Consider the following 24,791-nt stretch of genomic DNA (forward strand, 5'->3'; position numbering starts at 1 on the left):
GAGACTTTCCTTCAAATTCTGAGGGCACACAAGAGCTTATATTGTTTTGGGAGTTATTTGGACTATCTTGACAAACTGACCAACCATCAGACAGGATATTTCTCATGATGGGTATTGGAGGTTTTGGTAGCACACAGTTTTATCATTCCAAATGTCAATATTCTGTATTCTTATTGGTAAAAGTAAATTAATATGACTTATCAAACAATTTTCGTGTTGCTATCCCTTCCTCCTTTTTCTGTTACTGACTTTGCACCTGCCTCCACACTTATGGCCTACTTATTCATTTGCCACTTCCAGTCACTTGTGTTTTGCTTCTCTCACAGAATCTTCCCTTTTGCCCATTGTTCCTTTACACTTTCCTGGTTTCTGCTAATGACTTGGTGCTATATCCTCACTTGTGAGGACCTAGGATCCACAGATGAGAGAGAAGCTGTGAGGTTTGTCTCTCAATCTAATATTCTCTGGTTTCCCTTCAATTTAATATTTTCTAGGACCATCTATTTGCATTCAAATGTCATTTCACTTTGAGAGTTGAATAATATTCCATAGTGTATAAGCAACACATTTTAATTATCCATCCATCTGTTGAATGATATTAAGGTTGTTTCTATTCCTTAGCTACTGTGAATAGGACAACAATGAGCAAGAGTGAGCAAGTATATGAGGGATAGGAATTTGAGTACTTTGGGGATATGCCAAAGAGTGATACCACTTGGTTGTGGTATGTTGACTTTTAGTGTTTTGAGGATTCCCCACAATGGATTCCAGAAGGATTGTACCAGGGTACATTAACACCAACAGTAAATGAGAGTTCCCCTTCTCAGCCACCTCATCGCAAATGGTGTCACTTATGTTATGAGCCAACATGACTTGGGTGAGATGAAATCTCTGAGTTGCTTGAATTTGCATTTTCACAATTGATGAGTATGAAGAACGTTTTTTATTTATCAGCTCATTTTTCATATGGGTCATTTACTTCCTTGATGTTTCTTTTTTTTTTGAGTTCAGTATCTAATCTGGGTATTAGTCCTCTGTCAAGGATGTAGATGTCAAAGATTCTTCCCCATTCTGAGGATTTCTTCTTCAATAAATTCATTGTTTCCTTAGCTGTATAAAGCTTTTTAGTTCTATGAGGTTCCACTTGTCAATTATTGCCTTTTGTTCCTGGGCAAATGCAGAACTTTTCAGGAAGTCTTTCCTGCACCTATATCTTAAACAGAGTTGCCCGTGCTTTCTTATAGCATTTTTAGGACTTCAGGTTTAAAATTGAAGTCTCTGATACACTTGAAGATAATTTTTGTGCAGCATGATAAAAATGTCTATAGTTTCATGCTTTTGAATGTGGACATCCGATTTTCCCACTCAGTACCTTGTTGATGTTGATTTTTCTACTAAATGCTACTGTCCTCTTTGTCAAATATCAGATGACTATAATTTAGGATATTCATGTTTGGTCTCCTGTTTTATTCGACTGATATATATGACTGTTTTTTTCTAGTGCTGTATTGTTTTTATTACTGTGCCTCTGTAATACAGCTTGAAATCTGGAGTGCAATCTTTTGAGAATTATTTTTTGTTGTACAGAATTTCTCTGTCTCTCTGTGGTATTTTTCAGTACCATATGAATTTTAGAACTGTTTTTCTACAGCTGTAAGAAATATTTTAGGGATTTTGGGTAGGACTGCATTAGATATGCAAACTGATTATATAGAAAGGCCATATTAATTCTGCCAATTCTTGAGCATTTGATGCCTTTATATTTTCTAGTGTTTTTCTCAACCTCGTTTTTAAGATGTTTGATGTTTTACTTGAAGAGGTATTTTATTTCATTGGCTAGGTTTATTCCAAGGTAACTTGTCTTTGATGTTATTTCAAACGACAATGGGTCCATGATCTCTTTTTCAGTGTGTTTGTTGGTGGTGTGTAGAAAAACTATTGGTGTTTGGAAACTGATTCTGTACCCAGCCTCTTTGCTGAAATGTTTGAATGATCCTAGAAGGCTTCTGGTGGGTTTTATTTTTTCAAATCTCTTGTGTATAATAGAATAACACCTGCAAATAGGGATAGCTCCCCCCATTTATAGCCTTTTAATTTATATCCTGTCTTTGTTGAACAACCCCCAAAGCTCTTTTCTCAAGCATCTACAAAAATGAGCGCTGTGGCGAGACAAGCAGGGACCTCAGACTCAGAGTGGAAAAGGGCTACAAGACTTGGCTCACACTGAACTTTTTGTGAAAGTTCTTGGAACCACATGATGTTAGACTTAATTCCCTAATTGAGCCTCAAGTCATCATGAGCACAGTAATATGTGTTCTACATTAGAGGGAAAATGGCCATTTTTAACTACGTGTTTTCAGTTCATGAGCACAGTAACATTTGCTCTTGAGTAAGAGTGAAAAATGGGTCAAAGGAATAAATGCGTTAATTAAAATAATCACAGGTCCATGACTCCTGCTATTGCTTATAATAATTACCAATTGATGACAGCTTCATATTCGTACCGTTAGTTATAAAATAGGTCGAACTCACTTTCAACTTGTATCTAGCAAACTAAATATTTGAATTATACACGTTGAAGAGTTTGAACTGGAATGTGATTTGTAATTAAAATTTAAATCATAATAAGTAAATTTAACCATCATCTACTTATCTATATTAATGATACTTTCAAATTACTTTTGTTACTTGTTGACCAAAACATATTTTAAAAGAAAATCATAAGTTATAGTTACTAGCCTGAATATTCAAGTCCAGACTTGACTCAGAAAGTAATAATTTGTATAATTTGGGATTGCTCTAGATTGAATTGTTCATCCTCTGTTTTCTTAACTGTGAAATGAGAGAAGAAATGAAAAACAGCTTCAAACTTTGAATATTAACAATCTAGAAAAGTATTGTAGAAGAATTGTGAATTTAATATTATATATATATAAAGTGTTTAAATATTAAATGATTCAATAAACCAAATTTCCCTTAAAAATATTTCTAGGGCTGCCAGTAATTTTTGGTGTATTTGCTCTTTCACAAAACACAACATGTCTCCATTTCATAGGATTGCAGGGAAAGAACTGTTATCTTTTACAAAGACTAAAGATACATGTGAGATTTTTTTTTAAATCAGAAACTAAAAACGTTTATTTTTTTTTAATTTGGATGTGGTACAGAAATTGATTTTACAAAATTCTCAACAACTTACTTAGCAATATTGATGGTCATACCCTAAATTCGCTTTAAGTGTTTGTGTATTGAAGTGTATGGGCAGTCTGTTTGTAAAGATAAAATATTATTTTGGCAGATATTCTTGATTCCAGTTAGCTAAGCAGATTCTCAGAGTGTCCATACTTCTAGACTCTTCTCCTTTCTTTGACTTTGTGTTCTCCACTTCCAACCTAAGCAGATAGTGCAGAGGAAGATGTGTAAAAAGCTGTTTCATGAAAATAGGACTTATAGGCTTTGTCCCCTCCTGCTGAGCTCAAAGGACTTCCACGTAATCCCAGGACTTCCTCAGAGCACAATAATACAGACATTAATCTAACATTTGAATGTAGCAGATATTGTGGTAACGGATTTGAAACTCCCCAGAATGCCCCACCAATTGTAGAATACTTGTATATAATTTATTGTATATATAATTATATAAGCAGATTAAAAACTATAGAAATAAAGAAGTTTGATCATTTTATATCTAAAAAAATAAACAACAAGAAATGCAGAATTTCCAAAGTAAATTTGTAAGGGCAAAATGTCTGATTTTTATCAATTCTAGGAAAATATGTATCTATCATATATATTATATATATCATAACCAAAAAATAATTGCCTATAGTGATCATGATGGATTTGCTGAAATGTGACATGATTATTCAAATTCAGCTGAAGAAAATAGAGTTCATATACATTTTAAGATTACTGTTTTGCCCTTGATTTGATGCACAATTAATTAATTTCTCCTCATTATACATTAAACCGATTCCATACATTTGAAGATGCACACAGGGCAGTTGTATTTGCCTGAGTCTTTTGGGTATCCTTAAGAGAATTCTAGAAGCTGTTTCTGGAAAGAAGATCCACTTCTTACAACTTAGCCTTCCATGGAGTCATGGACTTAGAGGAAAATATTAAACAACTGCACATTCTTGTATCTCTACAAATGTTTTGATTTTTAATGACTTTTTTTTTTCAATTTTTCTTATGATTTTTACTCTAACCAGTTTAATGTTTTGGACCAATTGGAATGAACAGCATCCCAGCATCATGAGAGCCACACTGACTGGGAAGAATCCGCATGTGATAGTCAGCACAGACATACTCACTCCAAATGGACTCACCATTGATCACCGAGCAGAAAAGCTGTATTTCTCAGACGGCAGCTTAGGGAAAATTGAGCGATGTGAATACGATGGATCCCGAAGACATGTAAGTGAATTCAGTGCTTCTAGATTACTGTTTTATATAGTAACTTCAATATGCCATTCTTTTGTAACATATACCTATCAAGGAATTTCAAAAGAACTAATTGTATAAACTTATTTGACTGAATAATCTATTCAGTACACACACAGTCTATGGGTAGTTTGAAAACCTTCCTGAAGTGCATTTGCCACCCTAAAGAAAATTTTCGTAATTGTATTCTTAGGAGATAAATATTACATTTGTTCCCAGTTTTAATTTGAGCTGAACTTGAATGGCTTACATGTTCTTCGTTGTTGTTTATAATGTTTTAATATGTGAAACTATATTAATTTCCCTGAATAGAGGAAAGTTATAAAAGAGTCATTGGGTGGAACACAAGTACTTTGGAAACTCTGAAAACAGGATTACATTCATAGACAAGTTATCATACTCAATGAGGTCTTGGTGGCCTTTACTGACATACGAAGTCTTAGTGGAAGACTCATTATGCTTCTCTTGACTAACCCTCGAAACAGGTACATAATCATATGCCAATGTATTTCTCATCTCCTCAAGGAGAAGTGTCAGCACAGGAGATGGTGAAAATTCAATATGTGAAGAGCTACTCCTGGGGCACCTGGGACAGTCTTATCCCACACACCATTCCAGTGGCTGTCAGAAGTACAAAATCCCCAGTTCTCAGTCCTCTTATCCCTTGAGGAAGGTCTGAGAGGGGTGGAAAATACCTTGTCGAGGATCATATCATAATGTTGGAAACTTCACAGACTAAATGACCTGTGTGTTGACTATAGACCCTTATAATGCCAAAGCAGGCAGAAAATAAACCAACAAAAAGGTAGATGGGCCCAGTTTATGTAAAGCTTTATTAATGGAAAAAGGTGAACCAACTGACCAAAATTTAATTCTGAATTTATAGGGATAAGGACGATAATATGATGCTTTTGTTTGTTTGTCTTTGGTTTTGTTTTTTGAAATAAAGCCTAGCTATGGGGCTCGGGTTCATAGAACAATTGCATTCAAACAAGTCTTCATGTTTAAGTCTTCCAGTAAGTAAGGACAACAACCATGCACCAATGTGTACAATGAAGCAGATATGGGATTCATATGAAGATACATGGAGTACACTGTGTGAGTTTCTTGAAAAAGAAGGAAATGCCATGACTCAAGTTTTGGTACCTCATTTTTTCCAGTGGTGGCTTAAATGGCAGGGAGAGTTAAGAGCTGATTGCTCAAATGGTGGGCTCATTGAAATGATGGGCTCAGTCTTGATTAGATTTAGTTTGTGTTTAAGTCAGTAACCTTGATCAAAGAATCATATACCTAAATTATTCATCTACTTTTTAATCTTAATGGTCATGACACTTAGGCAAATTGTTTAGCTTTTATAGACTGAAGTTTTCATGTGCAAATTTTTAACCTACCATATTGTGAAGATAAAGTAGAATACAGCATAGAAGTTCTGAATGGAGATATTAGTTAATACTTTGGAAAACACAAGATAAGTTCATGTACTCAGTGTGGTTCTATTTTCTTTTTATGTTCTAATACAGAAAATGCTTTTGTAGCTCTTCATAAAACCCTTAACTCATTCCAGTTTGTATTTCTATCTATTGATTTTGTTCTCCCATTATTACTTAGGATAAAGATAACTAACATGGTGACATAGGAAGAGGATGTTGTTAGTAAAATATAAAGTGTATGTTTTGTTATATTAAAAACATACCCAGCTGTGACTGTAACTTTGAACTCCTTGTTGATGTCCAAAACAATATTATTTCTGGCTAGGTCAGAATATTGGAAAAAAAAGTTTCTAAGTCTATTTTATTCTTTTGCCTTAGGGATTGCATAATTTAAAATATTCAAATTAGCTATTCATTAATAAAATTCACACAAATTATGGGCACCAGTGTTCACATAAAATGATCAGCGTATAGTGTACCAAACATAGACTTTTCTTTGTTGGAAAGAAATTAAAAAACCCTCTACTCCAATTACTTTAAATATAAATATGATATTGTTATTTATTTATTAAAGATTTCTGCCTCCTCCCCGCCACTGCCTCCCATTTCCCTCCCCCTCCCCCTCCCTCGTCAGCCCAAAGAGCAATCAGGGTTCCCTGCCTTGTGGGAAGTCCAAGGACCACCCACCTCCTTCCAGGTCTATGAAAGGAGACAGAGACCCACATTGGAGCACCGGACTGAAATCTCAAGGTCCAAATCAGGAGCAGAAGGAGAGAGAGCACGAGCAAGGAACTCAGGACCGCGAGGGGTGCACCCACACACTGAGACAATGGGGATGTTCTATCGGGAACTCACCAAGGCCAGCTGGCCTGGGTCTGAAAAAGCCTGGGATAAAACCGGACTCGCTGAACATAGCGGACAATGAGGACTACTGAGAACTCACGAACAATGGCAATGGGTTTTTGATCCTACTGCACGTACTGGCTTTGTGGGAGCCTAGGCAATTTGGATGCTCACCTTACTAAATATGATATTGTTAATGGTAGTCATCTCTTTAGAATGGAAGGATGCTTACCTCCTACTACCTAATTTAGTATCCTTGACCAACTTTTCCCCAAGCACCTAACTTCCTCTGTCTCTGTACTCTGTTTTTCTGTAAGATCCGTTGTATTAGATTCCTCGAAGGATTATGATAGTTTGATAGTTTTCTTCTGTTTCTGGTTTATTTCACTTAACATAATGCTTTCCCAATATATTTTTGTTGCTCCATAATGTGATAGGATTTTGTCACTTTAATGGGCAAATAACATTTTAGAGAGATATAATTCCTAGATTTTCGTTGATCATTCATCAGTTGAGACCCTTAGGTACATAAGATGATTCTCTCTTAACTGGAGAATCACACTGGTCATGGAGGGCACATACCACTTGGACATAAGAATTTCATTCCCATTGAGTATGTGATTAGTACTGAAATTTCTAGGTAATTTGTTGCTTTATTTTTGACTAATTTTGGAAGTTCTATATACAAGCAAATACACAATGCAAAAAATATACTGTTTTGGAAACTAGACAGTTAAATTAGAGTGATATGGCAACTCATTGTCATTTTGATTTGTATTTTCTAGATGATTAGCAATGTGGCATATTTCTTTGCATACCTCTTGAGAAGTATGCTGAGAAACACCTGTTCAACTCTTTTGTTCATTTTTAATTAGAATAGGTATTAACTATGAAGTTGGGATCCTTATAAATTCTGAATATGAACCCTGACAGAAATATAGGATACATATACCTCCTACCATTCTCTAGGTCAAACCTTTATTCTGTTAGCTGATTCCTTATCATGTTAAAGGTTTTAATTTACAGTAATATCATTTGTCTCATTTTGTTGGAGTTCTTTTAAAATTACATGTCTTTAAAAATGTAAAAATTCTCTATGCGTTTTAATTTAGTAGTTTTATTTCATTTTGAGTTAATTTTGAAAAATCAAAATTATAAAAAAGAAGATGTGAGAGAATATTGAGGTAATATCCTAGTTTTCCTGGACAATGACCTCATTTTTTCAAAATGAGAATTTTCCAGAGAGGGTAGTCAAAGTTCTAAGTAAGGCCTTGGAAGTATGAAGTATATAAGATTCACCAAGTCCCTAGAGCTTAACCATGAAGTAATTTCAGTCCACAGGATAATGGTATGAGTCAGGTTATCTCTCTCAAATAGAGTAAGGTTATAGCAGGTACCAGAAGGAAAAGAATGATGACAGCTCACCAAGGTGAGTAAGAGAGCACACATTACCTGTGGAAGAGGGAAAGGAAGAGGTTTCTGAGAAAGAAATGGGAGGGATTTTTCCAATTGGCCCCTGGTCTTTTCATTGGCATGAGTGGGGAGTAGACAAATCTAGGTTTCAGTAATAAGTAGAAGTGAAATAAGAAGAGTTTAGCTGTGAAGAAAGAAAGGGAGGTTTCCTAAAGGAGCATTATAGGCTAAGGCATTGAAGAAGTGGGATATACAAAAAGACGCTGGGTAAGAGGATTCCTATAAAAGAAGCTGCATAGATCCAATAAAGTAATCATTATGGAGATATGTCACAGACGTGAGCTGGGATATTATTGGAAATATGCCTGTTGATCTGACAGGTGAAGAAAAGCAAAGTCCTGTATATCAGAGTTTTAGGATTAGAAAGAGGCTTTCAGTATGTAGAAAAGGAGGGAGCATCTCCTAAGGTCAGTAATGAGTTAAGGACCATGAAGAGTCTATTATCTATTGATCAGAATAGGGTAGTAAGTGGAGAAAAGGGGAAAAAACAGAGTGTCCAAGGGCATATTATGGTACTTTAGTAGTGGCTGGTAGTGGTGGGAGGCATATAGAGGCAGGTTTCAAAGATTTGCAAATGAAGTCCAGACACTTATTTACTTCAGGGAAGTTTAATAAGTCAGAGTAGCTCCAGGTGGTCATGCTTATGCATGGGGAGTTTGTATTTGTGAGACTGGAGAAATTAGAAAAAGGAGGGCCACCGAACGTGTTTTAGAGTTGAGGTCTACATCCTTTGAGCTTACAGAACTGTAGCCTGCAAGAGTTGTCTCTAATTTATGCTATTGTGATTACCTCAATGAGGTTCATATCAATTTTGGTTGTAAGGCTGGAGAAGGATCCTAAATGCAAATACAGTTGCCCATATGCATAGGTAAAGGTACTGCAGGATATTGTTGAGGTATAGGGAGGTCGTTGATTTAGAGTATGACTGGTTTATGCAAAGGGGGAAGGGAGCGTTAGGAAAGGAAGGTGAGGTATTTGGTAGAGGGTGTATAATAATGAATGGTTCTGTCATATAAACTCAAAGGGCAAAGGTTAATAAATTTTCTTGGGAAGTCATAAACAAAGGATAGCATTAGGTAGAAGAGCTGGCCATGGAAGTTTGGATCTCAGCACTGTTTAATAAGTTGAAAGAAACATTTGTAAGTTCTGCTTTTCTTGTGAACTATAGGGGATAGAGAAGGAACATTTATTACCTGTCAAAATAACTAGATGCTGAGCTTCCTTGGAAAAGAAAAGAGGTTTCTGTCAAATTATAGAGGAGAAATCAAGCAAAAGCAAGGGATGATTACAGACAGAAGCTACAAATGACATCTCCTCTTCAACATGGTGGGGAAGCTTTCTAGTCTACCTAATCCAAAGGTATACTAACATGAGAACATAGCACTGTTGCTGAGTGTATGACATACAGATGAAGCTGGTGTATAAATGCTGTCCTAGGAGATGCCCTCAGCAATCTGTATGGGGAAGGGAAATAGTCTGAAAGCCCTTTAGAGAGCAGCTTGAGAGCAAATAATTGTAGGGTGACGGTGTGGGAAGTCTGTGACAAGATGGTGGACTAGAAATGTGTCTTCAATAAAATGATCAGGTTTTGATGGAGTCTGTTGGAAGCAGAGATTGAGTATGTTGTTAGAATATTGGCCTGAAACTTTCTATCATTCACAGAGAGGTAACGTCATGGGTCTTCAAAAAAGAAGCCCAAATGTACCTCTATGTCTGTCTATTAGACTGTTAGGGTACTCTCTGATGTTTTTCCATAAAACACACAGAGAAGAGCTAGGGCTATGTTCAAATAGACATGGAAAAACGAGGCAAAATATTAGGAGAGGTAGCAAAGCCCTAAAACAGGAGCAGTCAGGTCTGCCTTAAACATAGACAATGCAGGTTGGATACTTTAGGAGAGGCTCAGAGATTCTAAATAGTTTGGTAAAGATATTTAGTTAAAGGAAATCAATGTCACAAAATAAAATGAACAGCATTCTTTGTTGTATAATGTTGACTCTAGACTTTTCACTGTACAACGAATGCCTTTGTGTGTATATTTGTCTTCTGCTTTTTTGTTTGTTTTTATGAAACTCCTCGGTGTGTGAATTCCTTTGTGTGTGAGGGGCCTATCTGTTTATTCTTTTAGTTCGACTCCTTTGCTCCTCTTTGTTTTGTCTTATACTAAATGGTTTGTTTTTATTTCATCCAATTTTATTGAATTATTATCCCCAAGAAGTCTGTTTGTTTTATAATGAGAGATATGGATCCTGATGGAAGAGAAGATAGGAAGGAACTGTGTGTATTTGGGAGAGGAGAAACCACAATTGAATATATTGTATGGTAAAGGAATTATTTTCGATAAACAGAAGGATTAGCTAAGACTCCAAGGAAATAAAAAAGTTAGACTGTGACCAAGGTAAGTTAATTGAATAGAAGCTATCTGAATCTTAGAGGAGGATACCTGGTATCCCCAATGAGCCAAGATATTAATGAGGATATAGGTATGCTTTGGAGACATGTCCCAAGATGTCCCAGAGAGAAGGAGGCCATCTCTGTATAAGCAACATGTCCTCAGAGAAGTTTTAAGGTAAAATATACACATGAGCTTGGACAAGGAGATGAGGGCCACCGTGAAATACTTAGGAAAGTATTGTCCAGAACAGCAGTGAGATCATTTAGATATCAGGGCTTGTCCAGATAAATGCAAATGCCAAGAAAATCAATGGGAAAAGGGAAATAATAAAGAAAGTACCTTTGTATCAAGGACTGAGAAGAGATAGAAGGATGAATGTTGGATAAAACGGTATATGTAGACATGCAGGTCAATTAATAAGACAAAACTTGGATTAAGTGGTAGAATATTATCTACTTTTGGATCGCAAGAGTGAGTGGTATAGAGAGAGTAGATCATAAAATTCATAAAATTAGTACTTTGATTAGTCAGATAATGATAGGTTTCAGTTCCTCAATTTTTTTTTTTAGGGTGAGTAGATAATTGTTCCTGACACACAAAGGCTAAAGATCCATATAAATTGTTTAGTACAAGAGTACATTGTGGAATAATAGTGAGGAGGATGTGTATTTGACACAAGAATAAACAGATGGTAGTGGTAAACAGAGTTCCAAGAAGTGAGGATTATTGGTTAAAAAATAGTACAAATTAGTTTGCCTACTTAAGATTTTGTGACAGACAGATAAAGAACAGATGCAGGGAACTTTCTAGAATACATGTCCTAGGAGAGAGATCAGATAACTGAGAATAAACAAGAAGGAATTAGGAAAGGAATACGCAAATAGATTGCATAGTGGTGGGTCAGCCTGGTTTAGGCAGAAGTACATTCTACTTCATATCAGAAAGAGCAAGAACTCTTGTATGGGTACAGTAAATTCTGATATAACTAAATATGACATTCCCATATCCTAGATGCATCAGGCTTATCAGTAACTGACATCTTTGCCCTATGTTTTAGTTTGCTTTCTGTTGCTGTGATAAATATCATAACCCAAAGCAATTACTAAGGGAAGGCCAGGAAGGATCTAAAGTAGAAGCAGAGGTACCAAGAAAGGAAAACATCTAAATGTGCTGAGCAACCATAGGGGATAGCTTTTTTTTTTTTTTGGTTTTTCGAGACAGGGTTTCTCTGTGGTTTTGGAGCCTGTCCTGGAACTAGCTCTTGTAGACCAGGCTGGTCTCGAACTCACAGAGATCCGCCTGCCTCTGCCTCCCGAGTGCTGGGATTAAAGGCGTGCGCCACCATCGCCCGGCTCATAGGGGATAGCTTATTACTGACTTGCTCTCTATGGCTCATGATCAGTCGTCTTTTTTATCCAATTCAGGACCATCTGCTTAGTAGTAAAAGCACCCAAAGGAGAATGGGCCCTCCTATCAATTAGCAATAAAAAAATTTCTCATAGACATTACCCACCTGTCAATCAGGTAGAATCAATTATCAGGTGAGATTCACTCTTCTGAAGTGTGTCAAGATGTCAACCATGATTAGCCATTATACTTTGTATTCAGTCAGATAGATAGCGGTGGGAGCAGAGACTTCTCCTTCTTTGTTTGTTTTAGGTAGTAGATGTCAATCCCAATGAACTCAGGAACCTGAGGAGTATGACATAAGGCTGTTGTCAGCACTTGATATCTAACCCAATCCTGTTTCCTTTGCCCTATTATTAAAAACCTTGAAGGATGATTTTTTATTTCCACTTTGAGGAGTTTGTGAGGGCTGTTCTCTAATCCTTGAAGCTTTTATCAAATACTAGCTGCTGACTGAAATGATATGAAAGTGGATATCTAATCTTTTCATCACTTTCTCGAGTTATATTTAGCCTTGGTTCTTGATAAGCAGAATAATAAAAGTAAACCTATCAGAATTACACCTGACTTTTCAGTGGAAACCATGAAAGCCAGAAGGTTGTGGATAGATGTGCTGCAGACATAAAGAGACCATGGATACAAACCCAGACTACTATACTCAGCAAAGCTTTCAATCACCATCAATGGAGAAAACAAGATAGTCCATGACAAAAACCAGATTTAAACAATATGTATCCACAAAATCGTTCTACAGAAAATACTAGAAGGAAAACCCCAACCCAGAGAAGCTAACTGCACCCACAAAAGCACAAGCAACAGATAACCTCTCATCAGAAAAACCCAAAGAAGGGAAACACACAACCACTACCATTGAATAATAACAGAAATTAACAACCACTGGTCATTAATGTCTCTTAACATCAGTGGACACAATTCCTTTATAAAAAGAGTATTTTTGAAAAAAAAAAAAAGAGGTCAAGACCACCTATTACTATCCACATGGCCTGGGTTTTCCCACATCAATAATTAGTCAAAAAGATGTCCCACAGACATGTGTAAGACGAGTACAATCAAGGCATTTTCTCAATGGAGACTCCATTTTCCCAAATGATCCTAGTTTGTATCAAGTTAACAAACACATAAGCAGCACAGCTTGGGACTTCTATAGAACCAATTAGTTTGAGACCCCTACCTGTACATGAACAATATCTGGATGTGCTGAGCAGATATTTGGAGATGCTCACTGTCCTTAGATAGAGAGAGCAGAGTGACAAAGATATCATGATAAATTAAATTAAAGGACTGGATAAGATACTGGATATCTTTGTGATACATTTTGGAATCTAAATGCTTTTCTATTATAGATAGACTGGGTAAAGGAAAAGAAACAGGGATGTGTGCTAGGACCCCAGAAACTGCAACCTTGCAGAGTGGAAGAATGGAGTAAGGCTTGATAAGAGGAGCAATCAAATGACAGAGACTGTGTGGTGGTGACAGGAAGGATAGGTAAATGTTTGTCAGGTAGGAAGACGGTTGATTACAGTCCGAGTCTTTTCAGAGTAGGACAGTATCCTCAGATCAGGCCTGAGAGAATGTGCAAGAAGGGTGATTGTAGCAGAAGAAGGTTCCTCCCTGGGCAAACACAGCAGCAGAAGAGGAAGTTCACTGGTAGAGGCAAAGTCTAAGGCAGAAGAAAAATCAGGTGTGGGTTCAGATTTTCGAGGAGGGAAAAGTGACTAGAGATTCCTCTTTGCAAATGGCATGGAGGGCAGACAGGTGGAGAAAGGTTCCAGCAATTCTAAAAAACAAGTTATGTTAGCTGTTGTTTCACTATTTGTGATATTATCACTATTTGTGCAATTGGAGGGGCCTTCCAAAATGTCAAAATCCTGGGTAACAAATGGACAGTTATAAAGATTTTATGAAAGAATTAAAGTGTCACTAAATACCAAGTGAGATATAAAATGCAATTAAACATATAAAGTCAAAAAAATGTTGATCTCATGCAATACAAAAGGAAAGGTGGGTAAACATCATTTACACTGGCAGAAATCCTTTTTGGGTACATCTGTAATTCCTCCTCCTGATGAAACATCAGAGCACTTGTAAACTGACACTGTCAGATTTCCCAGGCTCAAGGCTGTAATGTTCCAGCCTACTTTTCAGTTAGAGGGTACTAAAGTGTGAAGGGAGTGTTGGGAATTTAGGTGTTATCTCATTGCAAGCAGATTAGACAGATATGTTTGATGAGATAGCCTTCATGAGAGTATTGCATATTTAGTGTGCCTGAAATACAAAAATGTAGCAAAAAGGTTTTATGATCAACTGAATTTTTCTGACAACTTAAGTTGACAAATGCCTCCATTCTCTCTGCTGAATGCCTGGAGTGCAATTTCTTTTGAATACCTGTGAGATTCAAACTGGGTTGAGTCTATTTGTCAAAGAGTGTTGTGTTTTAAAGCCTTTCACACAATCATGTACATGGTGAAGCTTTAGACTCTTATAGAGAACAGTTTTGTTCTGGATCAAAATCCTGTTATCATTGTACAGAGTTGGCTGAAATGTTTATAGATTTTAATTTATATATATATACATATATCTATCTATATATACTATATGAGTATCTTAACAAAATAATATCAAAAGCCTATTAATAATCCACATTCTTTCAAATAGTGTTTAAAATATTGATGTCTGTCTATTTTGTTATTTGAAGATTAACAAGTCTTTATTAACATAAATAATTTTTTATGTTATCTCAGTTACAATTTTAGACTACTTTTGGTCTCAGGCTATAGTTAAACCACATCCACAAGTTTAAACAAGGCTTGTATTAATAAAAATCTCATAATTAGATGTGCTTTTCTAATTTTATCACAACAGTAAGGCAGGTAGTAGTGTATTCAAGTATTTAGAAAGGAAGGTGCTCATGACACACGGCAGAATTCTCTTGGGGACAGAACTCTCTTGGATAATCCACTTATTAAGGCAAAAGTAAAAGACGACAATAATTTTATTCTCCATCTTTATTTCTGTTCTATACCTGTCAGTGTTGTTGCTACAGTTGCTGAAACAATAACTAATGCTGTCAGAGGCTGAGACAGCATGATTATAGCCTTTCATTCTGCTGGCACCCAGCTCATGTTAATCATTTCTTGGAAGGTATCTGTTACCTCAGTGATACAAAGACTTGCAAAGAGGTGTTGATGTGCCTAGAAATTGCAATTGTAGATGTTTCTTATGTCTGACATTCTTTGAGAGTTGTTGCCTAAATTTGTTTTCAGAGCATATTTCCGAGTAGCAATGCTAAATCTTGATATATCTTTGTAACATGAAAGATGTGTTCTAGTTTGCTTTCTGTTGTGGTAAAAGTGCTTACCAAAACCAATTTAAGGAAAGAAAATATTTATTTTGCTTACATGTCCCAATTACAGTTTATTTCCAAGGAAAACTCAGTGGGAACCTGGAGTCAGGAACTGAAGCAGAGACCACGGAGGAACACTACTTGTGGCTTGCTCCTTATAACTCATTTAGTTTGCTTTCTTATACAATGTAGGGCATCTACCCAAGGGTGTCACTACCCACAGTGGCCTGAGCCATCCCACAACTACTATTCATTAAGAAAATGCCTCATCCTCACCCTCCTTTAAAACTTGCCTACACATCAACCTGATGGAAGCATTTTCTCTTTTGAGGTTCCCTCTTCACACATAAGTATAGTTTTCTTTTTAAGTTAACAAAGGAAAAAGACCAAGTGACTTATAAGGCAGACCAATTAGAAATACATATGATTTCTCAATGGAGATTCCAAATTCCAGAAGGACTTGGACAGATTGCTGCAGACTCTAAGAGACAACAGATGTTCACCCAGTCTATTATACCCAATAAGACTTCCAAATACCATAAATGGAGAAAATAAGATATTACATGATAAGCTCAAATTTAAACAATATTTATCTAGTAGTATAAAACAGTGCTAGAAGGAAAGTCTAAACCAAGGAGGTCAACTACACACATGAAAATACAGGGAATAAAAACCCTCATATCAGTTAAAAATAAAGAAGGGAAACACACACACACACAATCACTATAACCACCACCACTACCAGCACAACCACTGAAACAACAGGAATTAACAATCATTGCTCAATGATGTCTCTCAATATCAGTGACCTCAACTCTTCAATAAAAAGACACAGATTAACAGAATGGGTATGAAACCAGAACCCTTCTTTTTGCTACATATAAGAAATATACATTTCTAGGATATGGTGTTGTACACCTTTAATCCAAGCACTCAGGTAGATAGTCAGGAAGATGTCTGAGTTCAAGGGCAACCTGCCCTACAGAGTAAGTTCTAGGATGGTCAGCCTTATTGCACAGAGAAGTTTCAGGATGCTCAGAGCAGAGGAAAACAAGTTGTTTACAAAAAAATCAGTTCTGGTGGTCCACAGTCCCCAAGAGGTTACCTCACTCACGATTTTTTTCTAGTTCTATCTATTTGCATAGTAGTTTCAAGATGTCATTTTTCCCCTTCTGAATTATGTAAATATACCACATTTTCTTTATCCATTCTTCAGTTGAAGGTCATCTAGGTTGTTTCCAAGTTCTGGCTATTACAAATAATGCTGCTATGAACATAGTAGAGCAAATGTCTTTGTAGTATGATTGAACATCCTTTTGGGTGTATGCCCAAGAGTGGTATTGCTGTGTCCTGAGGTAGGTTAATTATCAGTTTTTTGAGAAACCACCATACTGATTTCTAGAATGGTTGCACATATTTGCATTCCCACCAGCAATGGAGGAGTATTCTCCTTACATCCTCTCCAGCATAAGCTCTCTTTGGTAATTTGATCTTAGCCATTCTGTCTGGTGTAAGATGGTATCTCAGAATTATTTGATTTGCATTTCCCTGATGACCAAGGATGTTGAACACTTTTTTTTTTTTCAAGAAAGGATTTCTCTGTATCTTTGGGGCCTGTCCTAGAACTAGTTCTTGTAGACCAGGCTGGCCTTGAACTCATGTAGATCTGCCTGACTCTGCCTTCCCCCAAGTACTGGGATTAAAGGCATGTACTACCACTGCCCAGCAAGGATGTTGAATACTTCTTTAAGTGTCTTTTGGAAATTTGAGATTCTTGTATTGAAGATTCTCTGTTTAGATCTGTACCCCATTTTTTAATTGGATTATTTAGAAATTTGATGTCTAATGTCAGGAGTCCCTTATATATTTTAAAGATCAGTCCTCTGTCTGGATGTGAGGTTGGTAAAGATCTTTAAACATTCAGTAGGCTGCCTTTTTGCCTTATTGACTATGTTGTTTGTTTTACAGAAACTTTTTTTCTGGAGGTCCCATTTATTTATTGTTATTCTTAGTTGTCTGAACTACTTCATACTTTCTCTTCTGTCAGTTTCAGTGTGGTCGGATTTATATTGAGGTCTTTAATCCATTTGGACTTGAGTTTTGTTCATGGGGATAGATGGATCTATTTTCATTATTTTACATGTTGACATCCATTATGCCAGCACCATTTATTGAAGAAGCTTTCTCTTTTCCATTGTATAATTTTAGTTTCTTTGTCAAAAATCAGGTGTTAATAGGTGTGTACATTAGTATGTGGGTCTTCAATTCAATTCCAGTGGTCAATCTGTCTGATATTATGTCAATATCAAACTGGACATTACTGTAGCTCTATAATAGAGTTTGGTATCAGGGATGGAGATGCCTCCATAAGTTGCTTTGTTGTACAGAATTGTTTCGGCTATCCTGGTTTTGTTTGTTTGTTTTTGTTTTGTATGAAGTTGCATATGGATTTTTCAAGGTCTGTGAGGAATTGTGTTGGGATTTTGATGGGAATTACATTGAATGTATAGATTGCTTTTGGTGGAATTGCCATTTTATTATGTTGATCCTACCTATCCAATAGCAAGGGAGATCTTTCCATTTTCTGGTATCTTCTTCAGTTTCTTTCTTCAATGACTTAAAGTTCTTCTCGAATAGGTCTTTCATTTCTTTGGTTATTTGTTACCCCAAGATATTTTATGTTATTTGTGGCTATTTTGAAGGGTGTTGTTTCTCTGATTTCTTTCTCCATGTTTTTATCACTTGTATATAGATAGACTACTGATTTTTTTTTAGTTGATCTTGAATCCTGCCACATTACTGAACATATTTTTCAGCTGTCAGAGTTCCCTGGTAGACTTTTAGGGTCACTTATGTATACTACCATATCATCTGTAGATAGCAAAAGTTTGGCTTCTTCCTTTCCAATTTGTATGCCCCTGATCTCCTTTTGTTGTCCTATTATTCTAGCCAGAATTTCAATTACTATGTTGAATAGACATGGCGAGAGTGGACAGCCTTCTCTTGGTTTTGATTTTAGTGGAATCACTTTGAGTTTCTCTCCAATTAATTTGATGTTGTCTGTTGGCTTGCTGTGTATTGCTTTAATCATGTTTAGACATGTACTTTGTATCCCTGATCTATCTGAGACCTTTATCATGAAGGGGTGTTGGATTTTGTCATATGATTTTTCATATGACATGAGATGATCATATGTTTTATTTTTCTTTCAGTTTATTTACATGGCAGATTACATTGATAGATTTTCATATGTTGAACCATCCCTGCATCTCTTGATGAAGCCAACTTGATCATGGTGGATGATTTTTTGATGTAAGAACTATGAATCTTAATAAAAATAAAGCACAGATTCTCTGAGCTTAGTGGCACATGCCTATAATCCAAGTCTTTAGTGTCTGTCCAATTGTTACTAAGTTACATTTTCAGTCATAGGTAACAATTCTAAAGGTTGTTCCAAGTACTTCATTACATACATACATGAATACAAGTGGAAAACTGCAACAATGGCAAAAACTTCCCAGTGCTGCCAACAGAAATACACTTATAGATTCAAGCAGCTGAGAAATCCTGCTTGGAGGAAATGATAGAGGTTAGCATAATTGTGATGTGTCTTGATATAAATTTTTTTCCAAGCAGGATTTCCTCAACTTCTTCACAGAGCTCTTCACTTTTTTGGTATAATTGTGACTAGATCTATTTCTTTTTGTGGCTGAAGGGAGTTCTGCTTTGCTGGGTTGTCTTCTCCTTTTGGTTTTTTATTAGTTGCAAGTAGAGGTTTTTTTTTTTTGTTGTTGTTGTTGTTTTTGCTTTTCTTTCTTGGATTGGGCATGTTGGCATTTCTATGATACCAAATAAATACTTTCCAGATCTGAGGCAAAAAAGAAAAGTCAATAAATTACCATTATGTTACTTCTTACTCCAAAGAAGTATATTAGGCAGTAAAGATGAAATTATAAACTAAGTAAAAACTCACAAATAGTGTTAGATGGATGCTTCAAATCCTGAGTCTGTCTCTAAACTTCCATATGATTTTAGAATGATAATTTAATAATTGGAAAATATAGATTAAAGTTTTTAATCTAGACTTAATAATATATTAAAGCCTGAGCTTTTGCTTTTACAATTGAGTTATGTTTAAGTTAGGTAGTTTAGATTCTGGACACTATAAATGAGATGATACTATACCTTGGTTAATTTATAAGAAATTAGCTTTATCAAAAAGTTAAAACCACACTTCTTTTCAGGAAGAAGTGGGATGAGAAGAAATTAATTAGCACCAATTGGAGATAGAGGCATGGTGGTAAACAGTGTCCCACAGCATCAACTTAATATATATAGAACATTTAACTTCTCTGCATTAATGACTTTTCTCTAAAAGGACTTGTATTATGGTATGAATTTTCACTAGGCAAGCATGTAAGTTGTATCAACATGAATTCCAGTTATAATAAAGTATAAGTTGCTTCCTTCCTTTTAAAATAGGATTGCTGGCACATAAAGAAACTTAAGGGGTGGGGAAATAGCTCTGTCAGTGGGGTGCTTGCCACAAAACCATGAGGTTTAAGTTGATTCTTCAGTGCTCACTTACAAGCTGGGCAAAGTGAGGCATGCCTGTGGTCCTAGAACTGGGAGGTAGGAGACAGAAGTGTCCATGGGGCTTGCTAGAAAGACAGTTCATTCAAATTGATGATTTCATGGTTCAATAAGAAGTTCTATGTCAACATATAAGGTGGAGAAACAATTGAGTAATTGAACTGGGAGTTCTGCATACATATGCACTGGTGCCAATACACACACAATTATACATAAAAATAAATAAAATGATGATGTATTTCTCATCTCTCTATCTTTATAATTGAATATTCCAAGTGTTACACATTGCTGTACTCAGAAAATATTTGCTGAATCAATGACTAAATGAAGAAAGAAACAAAAATAACATTGTACATAAAAGTTCCTGTGAATTAAATGTAAAAGTAAGTAGCTTTTCAAAATAAGACCAAAATCAGAGCTCAGCAAAAAGGCCTCAGCTACCCTGGGTAATTTCCTGTAGTCTGTGCCACTGGCATTCCTATTCGGTAAGACTGGGATGATAGTGCAGTAGGGTTAATGGTGTCTATTTCTAACACAATCCCTTTGATTCAAATCCACATACATTTCAGTGATGGTTCAGCTTGGTTAGTCTTGCAAATGAAAGCATTACTGAAGCTGGGCTCACCTAAAAGAGATGTGTTCCCAGACAAGAATAACGGCCAATGGTCAGGGTCATGAGTGTGTTCACCTAGAAAATAACTGGTGTCTCTTTCAGCACGAGATACTGATGCTCATGTATTGATTTCATATTTATTAGAAGCTTTAAGGTTTTTTTGGCAATACATGGAATTTTTAAACGAAGAGCAGACATTGGACACTCATGCTCCAGGCCTCACTGCAGAAATTTATATACAAAAAAAAAAAAAAACAGAGATAGCTGCACATAGGTATCTGATAGCATGCCTGCTAGCCTGCTATGCATATGCAATAAACTTGAAATAGGGCAAGCACATAACATGCAGAGAATATTTACTTTGTTGAAAGAAATGAGCCAGTATGAAGTCAAGTAGAGACTGAAAAATTTCATATCTGAATTAGCCTAATGAATTTTTCAGTAGTATGAGTTGCCAAGTTTTTCCAAATTAACATCTTGCTTTGTTATGTTTATATTTGAGAAAACCATCATAAATCTATTTAAGCTGCAAGCAATATCTTTATTTGGTCATGAAGGCATTAAGAGATCTAACAAGCTGATTAAATTTAGCAAACTATTATTATTTAAGTAACTGATGATAAAATATTTTCTGTACTATGATCTCATATAAATAATGCCAGTATGAGCTCACAATGAGTATCTTGGAAGCCAAGAAGTTAAGGGTATGTTGATAAGTTACCAAAATTCAATTTTGTAGAAAGAAATAAAACTTTAGGCACTGAAATAGTTTCTGTTGTACCAATATTTAAAACAAAATTCTTTATTTGTATATGGTGCTTTGAAAATATTAAAAGCAATGGAAAACCAAAAATATGTTAACAGAAAAATAGTTATGAAATTTCAATAAATAATATAGTTGGGGATGGAGACAGAGGCTGTATTCCTAGCATTGGGAAGGCAGGGGAAAGGGGAAAGAAGATGGGGAATTCAAGGTTATGTAGACTGGCAAGTCTACATAAACAAGTTCAAGGCCAGAAAATGGTACATGGGAAGCACAAAAAACAAAAAGGAAATTATAATGTAAACTGGAAAAAAAGTTCAATATATAATATATAACTTAGAGAGAGGTAAACTAAATGGTTACACTCTCATTAAAAGAGGAGCTGTTCAAAATAAGTGGACCTTGTCCTAACAGTACTGTGACCTCTGTTGTAACAACAGCAAATTTGAATCATCAGTAGCTTATCCTCTTGAGATAGTAGCTGCTTCATAATGAACTCTGGGTTTGACTCCACACATGAACCATAGTGAATGAATACTATAAAATTCCCTTCCATTTTGAGAGGAAGCATCAAATGTTTATTCCAAGAATTGAATGATTATACTGAGCTTAAGTTGTAAAGATGGTCAAACCACACCGTGACTTGATTCTATGGGAAACCTGGGAAGGCTGAGGCTGTTCAACTTGCCAGTACAGAGACCTCCATGGTTGCTGAAAAGCGAGGCATTAAAGAGCTAGTGGAACGGAAGAGAACTGATGTCTCCTGAGTTTTATTTAGTGTTGTTTTGTTCTTTAATGCTCCTATAACACATTATCTTGTGCTACATAATTTGCCAAAATTGTAATTTTATGCCTTATATTTTGAAGACTAGGAAGTCTAGGATGTAAGAATACAGGTTCGGTGTCTGATGGAAGATGCTTTGTTGCTACATCATGTAGGAGGAAGATGAGAAAGACACTAAGTACTCTCCATCTATTCTCTCCTGAGGGAAGAGAGCTAGCTTATCCTGTTCCATCTGGCTGGCTTCCACTTCAGGCCCTCAGTCCCTCTGCGAGGACTCTACCTTCATGACTTAAATACCTGTTGAAAGGCTTTAATAAGTATCCCTGTGGTTAATGAGAGACAAACAGATCTATTGGGAAACCTCAGATCATAATATAAAACTGTTGGGTAAAATAAAATTTAAAAAGATGCACTTGCCTTAATTGTCAACAATATGGTCAAGAAAACTTGATTTATTAATATGAAGTATATATTAACATATACAGGAAGTTAACAGCTCCTTGCAGAGTTTTATGCAATGATGGTTTGGGAGACTCAAAAAATAATTGATGCTACATTTTTGGGTGAAGAATGGATCTCATGTTTAGAGTCTTCCTGTTAATTTTATGCACAATCAACAATGGGATTCATCATTGCAGGCTATTTTCAACATAGAAGCAACTTTACTCAGGGTATAAATGAATTAAATAAGGATACTATTTTTAAGAGTTATAATTCAGAAGACTTAAACAGGTATATTAATGAAGTTATGTTCAATGCCAGCACCATCTCTCAGCTGTGTCAGAGCACCTGGGAGAGTTTGTAGGAGAATCTTTTTAGCAGACTGTAAGTTCATTGTATCTCACCCATTCTTTTGAAGGTATTTGGCTCATCTCAGTGCTAGAAGATGCAGAGAAATGGCGTGAATCTATTAATATAGCATAGAAACCATCTGTCCATAATTCTATTTCAATCCTCTGTTTGACACAAGGACAAACTTTACCTATATTGCTTGTGTGCTTTAACAGTCTTGTTATCAAGTATGAAGGTTGATATAATTACATTGAGGCATGAGTGGCCCCGACCATCACCCAAGACTACTCTCCTGGAGTCTCAGGAAGCTAAGTTTTGTTCTAAAGAGAAAAAAAAATCCCATACCAATCCCTGAGCTTTCTCCACGATTAGGCCACAAAATCCTATCAATTCCAGGCCAACATGGATATCCCCCCTCCTCAAAAATTACATATAAAACTTGCTTCCTGTTGAGTTCTTTGCTGCTTCTCTCCTAAACAGAGGCAACTATCCTCTTGTGTTTTTCCTAATAAATCTCTTGTGTGAAGTTTGATGTGCAGTGTTACTTTGTGATATTTCTTACCTCCTGACTACCAGAATATATTTCCCTTCAGAACTGTAATACTTGCACTGGGGAAATAGTTTCGCTTAAAGTCACAACACTTGCATTGGTTATATTTTCCCCTTTAGAGCTGTAACAGAGGTGGTCAGAAGAGAGAAAGAAAGAGAGAGAGAGAGAGAATATGAAGGGGAAACATAAATCAAACCAACATGCTGCTCAGTTCTGCATGGCTCCAGGGGTTGACCTCACTGAGGTAGCAAGGGACTAGAATAAGTGAAAGATGTGTAGACACACAAACAAGCTTGGGCTTCACCATTCCTTACATTCACCAGAAAGAGTGTGTAATGAGAAGTAATATTACGGTAAAAGGAAACAATGCTGAATGATGCGAGGTAGAGAGCTGGGTATCATTTGATACAATGTCTTACTTCATTTACTGAGACCACCTTTAGGAAAGACATATGAACTGTTTTCTACTTCTCATGCCAGATTAGTGCAAAAGAAATGAATTAGATGTTTCTTTAGGCTTTTCTGTTTTGAACAAAGATGGACCTGGAGATATTAATAAGCACCTTCTTAAGTTAAAAATAGTAGATGCTAAACAGGTTCTACTAAAATCAGAATCTCTTGTGAAGCTAATCCTGAGAAATGTGTAGACACTCCAGCCATACCAGAACTAAAACCCATTGTGCCAACATGAAACCGATTAGTACACCAAATAGAAAAAGTTGAACTTGCCGGGCGGTGGTGGCGCACGCCTTTAATCCCAGCACTTGGGAGGCAGAGGCAGGCGGATCTCTGTGAGTTTGAGACCAGCCTGGTCTACAGAGCTAGTTCCAGGACAGGCACCAAAGCCACAGAGAAACCCTGTCTCGAAAAACCGAAAAATAAAAAAGAAAAAGAAAGAAAGAAAAAGCTGAACTCAAGTCTGAAGTGCATGTTCAGCAAGAAGGACAATGTAACAGCATCTTTTTAATTTTGCTCTGCTTTTTTTAAAGTTTTGTTGCAATAGGAGTGGCGGGGCTGTGTCCCCAACACCCCGGCCGCTTGGCTAGCTCATGCCCGAAATAACAACACACAAACTGTATTCACTTAAGAACTGCTTGGCCCATGAACTCTAGCCCTTACAGGCTAATTCTCGCACCTGGACTAGCCCATTTCTAATGATGTGTGTAAGCACCCCAAGGTGCACTTACCGGGAAGATTCTAGCCTAAGTCCATCATGGGTTGCAGCTGCCTGGGAGAGCAGAGCATGGCGGCTGTCTGGTCCCTCTGGAAGCAGCGCAGAGTCTGACCTCACTTCCTCTTCCGCCCAGAATTCTATTCTGTGTATTCCGCCCACCTATC

At 36.4% G+C, this 24,791-nt stretch overlaps 1 protein-coding gene across 1 annotated transcript in view; it reads left to right on the forward strand.

The window, feature by feature from the left end:
• Lrp1b (LDL receptor related protein 1B) overlaps nucleotides 1–24,791 on the forward strand; it is a 1,445,827-nt gene that overhangs the window by 1,102,081 nt on the left and 318,955 nt on the right. The window contains 1 exon segment of the mRNA XM_050139953.1: nucleotides 4,215–4,419. Within this exon segment, the coding sequence (XP_049995910.1) occupies nucleotides 4,215–4,419 (205 nt within the window).

This window comes from Alexandromys fortis, unplaced genomic scaffold, assembly GCF_014885135.2.
Source record: "Alexandromys fortis isolate MF-2015 unplaced genomic scaffold, M_Fortis_MF-2015_v1.1 scaffold_33, whole genome shotgun sequence".
In the NCBI taxonomy this organism is placed as follows: Eukaryota; Metazoa; Chordata; class Mammalia; order Rodentia; family Cricetidae; genus Alexandromys; species Alexandromys fortis.